General features: G+C 33.6%; 1 protein-coding gene across 1 annotated transcript; it reads left to right on the forward strand.

Annotated features, from left to right (window-relative positions):
* Positions 1-2,089: 2,089 nt before the first annotated feature.
* LOC145114645 (large ribosomal subunit protein eL19y) lies at positions 2,090-3,869 on the forward strand. The gene is made up of 5 exons (XM_079050701.1): positions 2,090-2,278; positions 2,957-3,079; positions 3,163-3,476; positions 3,561-3,613; positions 3,718-3,869. Exons 1-5 carry the CDS (start codon positions 2,167-2,169, stop codon positions 3,740-3,742), a joined length of 627 nt encoding a protein of 208 aa, XP_078906827.1. The 5' UTR covers positions 2,090-2,166; the 3' UTR covers positions 3,743-3,869.
* The last annotated feature ends 6,882 nt before the right edge of the window (positions 3,870-10,751 follow it).

Here is a 10,751-nt window from a genome sequence, read left to right on the forward strand (position 1 = left end):
AGCTGCTCGACGGGAGAAAAACAGATGTGCGAGAGGTGTTGCTCTGAATCGATAACAGGTAAGTGCCTTGTCGTTTCTTGTTCACTCTTTTCTTTTTGTTTTGACAAAAGCTAATGAAGGAGGATGAAAGCAGGTAAAAAAAACGATCCACTGATGTGTTTGGCTTTGATTTTTGATAGGAGAATGAGAGGGAAGAACAAAGGAGGTTTGATACTCCTTTTGCTAATGAAGGAGGATGAAAGCAAGCCCATGGATGATGGAGCCCAAGGATGCAAGAGCCATTAGAGTGTAATCCAGTGCATCTGCATAAGTTAAAAGCTTGGTGAATGGCAATGGCTGATTGGTCAAGATCTCTTTTTCGTCATCTACTAATTCAGAATGGGTTGTTTGCTCTCTTGATTCAATGGATGATATTGGTGAGATTCCAATTCTATTGGAATGGAATCACGAATTCCAATTCTGTTGGAATGGAATGACGAATTCCAATTCTGTTGGAATCACAGAAGTTGATGCTTGAAGAACGGACCACAAAATTGAAACAGACCACAATATTCTTTTAGAATGTATTAGTCGTTGTTAGATTTTGATGTTTTCTTTCCGGTTTTGATTGTTTTTTAAGTTTTATTCTTTAACAATAAATGTAATTATTAACAAGTTTTACCCGTATTCTATAAGAAATAATGTATTTTTTGTTTTTATTCTTCTAGTGATTGTTTAAGAATTTGTTATTCTGCAAGAAGTTTTTAAATTCATGATCAAGAAATAGGTTCAAGAATATTTTTATTATTTATGGTTCAAGAATATTTTTAATTTTGAATATACTCATAAACATATTCTGTCAGAATGTCCGAATTAAAATAATTATAATTCTTAAAATCGGATTTTTAAAATTAATAGAATCTATGATCCCTTAAAAAAATGCAATTTTCCTTTATTAAATCTATGTTAATTGACTAAAATACCCTTCTAGTTAAACTAGATGATATTTTTCGATTATTTTTAATTCAATAATATGTATTAATCACCTTCTTAAAATAAGTAAAATGATTGGCCCATATTTATGTATACAATAACACAATAATTAGTTTGAATAGAGTAATCTAGGCCTATATATATATATATATATATATATATATATATATATATATATATAAAACAAGTTTTATAGGTTAAACTGAAAATCCATTTAATCGAAACCGAAACCATTCAACCGGTTATACATTCCAATGCAAAAAAAAAAAAAAAAAACACCCAAAACTGGTTAGGTTATAACCAGTGTTTTAAAAACCGGTTTGAACCGGCCGGTCGAACCGGTTGGACCGAGAATCGCGGGAGTAAACAGTTCAACTATCACCGGTTTTACGTCAATTTCTAAATCGGATTGAACCGGCCGATTTTTTAAAAAAACCGGTTGAACCAGTTAAAATAAACTGGTTGAACCGGTTAGACTGAATAAAAATACATGGAAAAGAATCATTTGCATAATAAACATTGGTGATTTTTTTTTCAAATCTATTTAGTTTTCTCTAAATAAAAACGTATGGTAAATGTTATAAAGTTTTTTGATGTTTTTGTATTCATCTAAAACTATATTTTTTTTCAGTATTATATTTTATTTTCTTTTTGACGTATATGAATTGATGTAAAACACTAAAAGTTATGATTATGTGTTATTTTAATGTATTTGGATTGATCCACAACTTATTTTTATATGTATTTTTAATGTTTAAACTTGTAAATGTCAAATTCATGATTTATATATGTATATATAGAAAAATAGGAAAAAAATATGAAAATTATAGAAAACCGGTTAAACCGGCGGTCGAACTGGTTAAACCGGGAACCAGTCATCATACCGGTTCAACTAAAAAACCGGTTTTTAAAACATTGGTTATAACCGATCTCAAGAAAACCTATGGTTATAAAGCATACCGGGTTAAAAAAAAACGGTTTTGGTTAAAAACTAATTGATCAGCGGACTCAGTCATGTTGTAATTAATAGTTAGGCCCATATTTGTAGGTACGGAAGCCCATTACAATTGCAGAATCCAGACCAAGTTGTTGTAAACCCTAAAGGGGAAGGAAAAGAGGATTAGATGATTATGATATAAGGTTGTCGATCCGCCCCCAAAGCCAAACCCCTGTAAGGATCGAGTCGAGTGGGAAATGGTGTCGCTGAAGCTACAGAAGAGGCTTGCCGCCAGCGTCCTCAAGTGCGGTAGAGGCAAGGTTTGGCTGGATCCCAATGAAGGCAATGAGATTTCCATGGCCAATTCCCGTATGTCACTACTATCTTTGCCTGTTTACGCTGTTTCCCTCATTCATTTTCGTCTTCAATTACCAGTACTTGCATATGGATATTTCGCAAATATAACTTTTGTTTGTATTTTTTGCTCTCTCGTAATTATGTTTATATCGCCGGTAATCAATACTTGCTAATGTATGTGTTGCAAATGCAACCATTTTTCTAATTTCTTCATTATGATATTATATATCTTGAAGCATAAGGTTAAGTTGACTCTTTTTCGAAAGAGTAAGGTTAAGTTGACTTAACGTGTGGATTTGATCATATCACTTTTTGAGTATGTGACTTGTCGATCTAATGAAATTTGTGCATCAGCTACCCTATCCAAATTTTGGATGTCACTTCACTTGAGTTCAATTATCAACTTTAGGATCTTAATATTCCAAATATCAGTGGCATCTTTACACTTAGGACCGCCAGTTATTATCAATAAAGCAGTTTTTAGCTTTTTGTAATTGTATGTCACAAGAAATCATGGTTTTGTTGTTTTATTATTATTTGTAATTGTCTTATGTTTAAATTGATGGTTTCCTTCTTTCAATTTTTGCATCGTGTCAAGTTATATTTTGATTGCTATTTTTTACATTGCTTTTTAAATTGATGGTTTTTTGTTTTTTTGTAACTGTCATAATTTGTTTTGTTTTTTGTTAGGTCAAAACATCAGGAAGTTAGTGAAAGATGGGTTTATCATCAGGAAGCCTACGAAGATCCACTCGCGATCGCGTGCTCGTCGTATGAAGGAAGCAAAAAGAAAGGGGCGTCACTCAGGATATGGTAATACTATTCTAATAATACTATGGAATTGAAGTAAATGTAAATGATGAATGTAAAGGTATTGACATTGTTGTTTTGATCAGGTAAACGCAAGGGTACACGTGAGGCGCGGCTGCCAACAAAGATATTGTGGATGAGGAGGATGAGAGTGTTGAGGAGGTTGCTGAGAAAGTACCGAGAGTCAAAGAAGATAGACAAGCATATGTACCATGACATGTACATGAAGGTGAAGGGTAATGTTTTCAAGAATAAGCGTGTGCTCATGGAAAGCATTCACAAATCCAAGGCTGAGAAGGCCAGAGAGAAGACACTTTCCGACCAGTTTGAAGCCAAGCGAGCCAAGAACAAGGCAAGCAGGGAAAGGAAGATGGCACGAAGGGAGGAACGATTGGCTCAAGTATTCATTCCTTCTTTCTGAATGCTACTACTTGCATTTACCTTCATTCATTTTTAACAATTTGTTTTATTTTATTTTATACAGGGCCCACAGGAGAGAGCACCAGCAGCAGCTGCTCCATCAGCACAGCCAGCACAGTGAGTATTGATGTTGCCTTGTTTGTATTTGACTTGGGTGGTTTAACAACATGATGATATTTTTAAAATTTGTTTTATTTTATTTTATCCTTCTTTCTTCTCAGGGCACCAAAGAAATCCAAGAAGTGACAGGTTGTGGATGTTTTCAATAGCATTGCAGTTTAGTCTTTCTTTTTTTTGGACATGTTTATCCTTCTCGCTTTCTAATGAAACAATTTTTATTTAGGAGGTGAAAAGAAAACCGACCTTGATACTATTCTTCTGCTTGTTTAATCTCTTTTTGTTATATATTTACATTCCTTTTAATTTGATTAAACTTTTTGTTGACTCAAAGAAAAGGATTTTGTTTGCAAACTACTCTACCGACTCTTTTTAAAACCTGCATGTATTTTTAAAAGCCTTGTATCCCCACATAAGTTTATGTTTGTGTTTTATACAAAAACATTGTTGAATGCTAAAATAACTCTTTTGTATTTCTACTTTTATCTTGCGTTGCATATGCAGTTTAGTTTTTTAATAGTAACTAGTAAAAAATCCCAGGCTACGCCCTGGGTCAGCTTTTTTTGTTTCTTTTTTTTTTTTGTTAATTGTGGAAACATCGTTAAAAAAAAGAAAATCGTATTTTTAGAGGGCAACTAATAAGGGACTATAAAGTGTAAAAGTTTGCAAAGTTGTGTGTCAAAATGAAAGTCAACAAAAGTTTACTAAGGGACTAAATGTATAAAAGTTTGAAAAGTAGTGTGGCAAAATAAAGGTCATCAAAAATTTACTATTCCTAACTTAGTCAAACTTTAATATATATATATATATATATATATATATATATATATATATATATGTGTATATATATATTCTTATATTTTATTTCTGTTTATCCTCCTACATATAAAATGTTGATATGTGTTATATTTAATGACATTAGACGAATGCCCACGTTGCGCAGAAACACCTATATAGTTGAAGTTTTTACAAATATTTGTTTTTTTTAAATATAATAATTGTGTTATTAAATTTGATATAATAATTCGTATATGAAATTGATATAATATATTTATTATTTTGAAATATATAATAATGTATACATCTATTATAACTAAATGACTTCTACCCGCGAGTTACACATGAATAAAATTAAATATAATATATGATTTAATGTTATTGTTAATTAATTTTTTAAAGTTTATTTGATTAATGTTTTAATTTCTATCATTATACTTATTTAAAACATCAAACATTGTTTTTTGATTTTAAATATAACAATATAATCCATTTTATAGAGTTATTTTTAACTATTGTTATTGTAAGTTATTTTAAGCTACTTATTTGAAAACTTTTAACGATTATAAAAAAATCTTTAGGTAATATATTAGTTAAATTAAGATTACAATTTAGTTTTTCATTTATCACTACAATTTATTACTTTTAACTATTTACAAAATATTCTTTGGTTTTTTAAGTGGAACTGAAATTTATATTTAAATTGACACTGTTAATGTTATATTTAAATTAACAATTTAAGTATTTTGTACAAACTTTTCAAAAGTTGTAGGTTTAAACTGATAATAGTTTACATACAACAACATTTTAAATCTAATAAATTAAGTATAATATGTTAAAAGTTAAAGACATAACTTTATAAGTAGAAGTAAAGATATTATTTTAAAATTGAAATTTAGTTTATTTATTATTACACTTTAGGTTTGATATTTATTTAACCTTATTAACCAATTTATTATCGTTATTAGAAAGACACTACAATTTATCACTTTTAACTATTTACAAAATATTTGTTGGGTTGTTTAAATTAAACTAAAATTTATACTTAAGTTAACCCTGTAATATTATATTTAAATTAATAATTTAAGTATTTTATACAAATTGTTCCAAAATTGTATCTTTAAAATGATAATGGTTTATATCCAACAATATATTAAAACTAATAAATTAAGTATAATATGTTAAAAGTTAAAAACATAACTTTATAAATAGAAGTAAATATATTATTTTAATATTGGAATTTAGTTTATATATGATTATACTTTAGTTTTGATATTTATTTAACCTTATTAACTAACTTATAATTATTATTATTAGAAATAAATTGAAAAGTCATGAGAGTTTCAAATGAATGTGGTGAAAAGAAAAATGCATGAGAGTTTCAAATGAATGTTGTGAAAGGAAAAATGCTTTCTTTATAAGTATATATAAATATTTAATAAAATTGATAATATTTTAGTCCACTTATTAACATTTAATGTGGGTAGGAGGATAGTATGAATAAAATGTAGAAAGATATTTAATTTCTCCATATATATATATATATATATATATATATATATATATATATATATATATATATATATATATATATATATATATATATATATATATATGATTCTACAAGCAAGCAAGTGATTGAAGTTTTAAGGATAAAAAAGACAAATTGGTGACATAAATTGGCAAATGCACCTTGTAAGGTTTTGATATATTATAAGTCTTTTACTTAGTCAAATCTTGATCCATGGTAATAAATGTAAAAATACAAGTCTGCAACTCTCAAGTTATCACCAATTTGGACTTGTTTTAGTGTCTAAAAATATCAAGGCAAACATTTATCTGATCATATTCATAACTAGGTAGAGATGTTAAGGTGTGACGAATTGGAACAAGGTGTTGTTGCATTGTCGGTGGGCTATTCCTCATTGTAGTGTCCAAGCCTCCTCACAAACCTCCCAAATGCCAATCCCATTCGTATCATCATCATCATCGTATAAAACATAACATAAAATTCTTATCATCATCATCATCATTGTATAAAACATAACATAAAATTTGGTAAACACCAAATAGGTGTTGATGTCTTGTTGCATGATGCGTCAACATTTCAAGGGTTTTAATTAGGAGATAGAACAAGACATATGACTTGTCAATACGAAAGGTAGAAGTTAGAACAAACTCTGGGAGCATAATTCTTTTTGGGGTTGCCACTCCCTTACAACATACTCTCAAGGCCTCAATTGACACATAGCCTTCCTTGGCGAGCTTAGCCGTATTACTAGCCACATTCAACATGGTTTGCATCAGCCGCTTTTCGTCACCAATTCTGCTCCAGGGTCTGTTCTAAATTCTACCTACGCGTTGACAAGCCATATAAGTCTTATTCTGTCTCCTAATTAAAACCCTTGAAATGTTGGCGCATCATGCAACAAGACATTCAACACATATTTAGTGTTTACCAAAATTTAACTGAACCAATATGATTTATCAATCTAACCACCTTTAGCATCACACGATGATGGATTTATGACAATCTAATGAACCATGTCCCTTTGCATCAACACACACCTCAATCCTTGATGTGACGCGTCGCAATATACGACAGAATCTTTTGTACCATTTGAAAGGGATATGATTGGTGCGCTACACACCATTTGTTTTATTTTTTGGAAATCAGCTTCTTGTTTATCTTCCCAGTGGAACCTCGTGTCTTTCTGTATTAGTCTTGTGAGTGACTTGACTATCTTGGAGAAATTCTCTATAAATCTCCGATAGTAGCCAACAAGGCATAACAGTTGGCACACTTATGTTGGCGTTTTTGGTGCTTCTCAATTCTTGATTGCTTCAATCTTGGAGGGGTCGACATGGATCCCTTTGTTACTAACCACTTGCCCTAAAATTGTACTTCTCTAATCCAAAATTCGCATTTGGAGAATTTGACATACAACTTTTCTTTTCTCAGCAGTTCCAGGATCATTTACAAGTGTTGCCCTGTGCTCTTCCTTGGTTCGTGAATATATCAATATGTCATTGATACATACTATCACGAATTTATCTAAGTAAGGTTTACAACCACGGTTCACGAGATCCATGAATACTGTTTGGGCCTTGGTCAATCCAAAAGGCATAACTAGGAACTCGTAATAACCATACCAAGTCCTAAATGTCGTATTTTGGACATCATCTTCTTGTACTCTGAGTTGATGGTATCCTAATATGAGATCTATCTTTGAGTAGTATCTAGATCCTTTAAGTTGATCGAACAGATCATCGATTCTTGGAAGCTGGTAACGGTTCTTGATCGTTAATTGTTCAACTCCCAATAATCGATACAAATTCGAAAGTGTAACATCCAGAAAATCACGGTAAAATTTTTCATTTTTGAAACCAATCCAAAACCATAAGCACATATACAATCATGCATGTTGGGTCCAATCAGTCATCGAACCGGAATACCCTAAGGTCCACAACCTCCCAGTTGGATTACCACTGGCCCACAACCTTTCGGTTGGATTGCTCTGGCCAACAACCTCCCGGTTGGATTGCCATACATACTACATACCGGGTCCACAACCTTCCGGTTGGATTGCCCTGGCCCTCAACCTCGCGGTTGGATTGCCATACATACTACATACTAGGTCCACAACCTCCCGATTGGATTACTCCTGGCTCACCACCTTATGGTTGGATTGCCCTGGCCCACAACCTCCCGATTGGATTGCCCCGGGTTTAGTGACTAGCAGCACAAAGCAGTACAGTCTCAACCCAACCACACTATGTCAACATACACAACAGATAAACACATAATCAGTCAGCAGACAAATAGGCAGATCTACAGATCACTACCGCATAACAACATCCTATATAATAGGATACACACTCTAGTGGGTCAGCATTGGTGCCTTCGACCCACTAGTATAGCGAGGAAAACTCACCTGAATCGAAGCAACCTGAGAACTGAGACACGCTTCCCTTTCTGCACTGCGTGCTCCCGCGAATCCGCCAATTACCAAAACCAGGTAAAATCTTAATCAACAATCCAAAAGCCTCAAGTTTGACCCAAGGTCAAACTTGGTTAAAAGTCAATGGTCAACGGAAGTCAACGAAAGTCAAAGTCCAAGGTTGCTGAGTACGCCCAATAGACCTGGCAATCGTGTCTGCGTGTCGTGTATTCGTGTCAGACACGAATTTACACGACACAAATTTGTTAAACACGAACACAACACGAATTATAAAACGTGTTTGGGGTATCAAACACGGACACGACACGTAAAAAATTCGTGTGACACGTGACATGACACGAATAGACATGTTTTTTAGTTGTGTTACACGAATACACGAATAGACACATTTTTAATGACTTTTTAAGCTAGGGCTATAAACGAATTATTAAATTTTACCAAATTGATCCCTATCATATTATAAATACAAAATTTAACCCTAAAGTATATATGTGTATGTATGTGTTTATACGTGTCACGTGTCAACACGAATTTGTATCGTGTCTTATACGTGTCTAAACAGGTAAATTCGTGTTTGACACCTGTAAGACACGAAACACGAATTTAAAATACGTGTCAGACACGAATAAACACGAAACACGAATTTCTAAAACACATACATAGAAAACTCGTATCGTGTTCGTGTCGTGTTAATCGTGTCGTGTATCAAATTGCCAGGTCTAACGCCCAACGTACTCCTCATACACCCAACGTACTCGGTCTGTTCCTACTTCTCCATTAAATAGTTTATCACTTAAGACCTTTTTTCTAGAGCTCAAATCTAGACTCTAAACATCTACTTAGGTCATAAAATGGCTAGAAAAGGTTCAAAAGCCAAAACCCTAACTTATTAATCTATTAAGACATCATAACTCTTGCATGGAAGGGATAGAAGGACCAATATCACATTTTTATGGTTCCTAATAACTCCATCATGGATAAACTTTCCAACTTTATCGATTAAAATGGTCCAAACAACCAAGATCGGTCTTTATGTAACGTCCCAAAATTTAAGACCAAAAATATCATTTTAATAATAATAAAACCATCATCCAAAACGTTTTCATAAAACGATAATGAAATCAGAGTATGTCAATAATCATCCAAATACATCAGAGTCAAATAAAATGCGGAAGAATATGGTGTGTGCGATGCGATCATCCCGAGCTCTTCCCCTTCAATCCGGAAGTACCTGAAACATAAACTGAAAACCAAAAAGCATGAAGCTTCGTGAGTTCCCCAAGATACCTTATACCATACATATCAAGCATATAATGGGCCATGCCCAGCACCCATCGAGCCCCGCTCGGAACAAATCTGTCAATAATATGAGATAGGCCCCGCCTCATCACATTCATCAGGCCCCGCCCAACATTCATACAGACACATATAAAACACATGCAAGAATCACTAAGATAAATAGCATACAATACACTCATCATACCCCGCCTGGCATCGGAGCCCTTCGGGTATACATATCACAAATCATACATGCAAGAGTCACACATACAACTAGCATCCTAATCATAATAAACCATGGTCCGACATTGGTGCCTTCGACCCACCAAGCACAGTGAGGAAACTCACCTCAAATTGCTGAATATATCAGATAAAAGCTCGGACTGCTGATCCGGGAAATCCCCGCGCTAACACCATAAAATAATACCCAATTAATAATCGATCCACAACCTATAACTTGGAATCCTTGTCCAATTTTCCAACACTCAGGGTAAAAGACCATTTTACCCTTTCCTTACTTGGCTCAAAACCCGAGGCCCAATCCAATAGCACCAAAAAAGTCCAATATGGCCCAAAGATCTAAAAGATTCCCAAAACCCATTATGTGCCCAAACACAAGAAGGCCTAGAGCCCAACAATGCCTAAAGTCAGAAGGGCTGATGGCCCAGCAAACCCCAAACTCTACTAGTCCGAAAATGTCCTAAAGTCACAAAAGCCCAACCCAGGCCTGGTACGCTGCGCGTACCAGACGTACACCCGACATACTAGGTTGCATGCATGGTGGTGAACACAGGCACATACACGCAACATACTCTTGAGTATGCCCAATGTACGCGCCTATTAAGCACTTTTTCCTTAAGTGCTTAATACTTGCATTCCAACATCCAAATTTCAGATCCAAGTCTAAATGAACGTCTTAATCCATAAAGTCGAATACTTTAAGCCTTTGCATGGTTAAAAACACCCCAAAGTCCAAATCTAGCATTTTAACTCCATTAAGAAGAACATCAACCTTGCATGGTTGAGCTAAACCCATCAAGCTATCATTTTTATGTACAAGGGACCTCAAAAAATCCTAGATCTATCGTCCCAAGCTTTTGTAGTAGCCCATACTCCCAAGC

This window comes from Lactuca virosa, chromosome 5, assembly GCF_052849685.1.
Source record: "Lactuca virosa cultivar CGN04683 chromosome 5, Lactuca_virosa_CGN04683_v6, whole genome shotgun sequence".
NCBI lineage: Eukaryota > Viridiplantae > Streptophyta > Magnoliopsida > Asterales > Asteraceae > Lactuca > Lactuca virosa.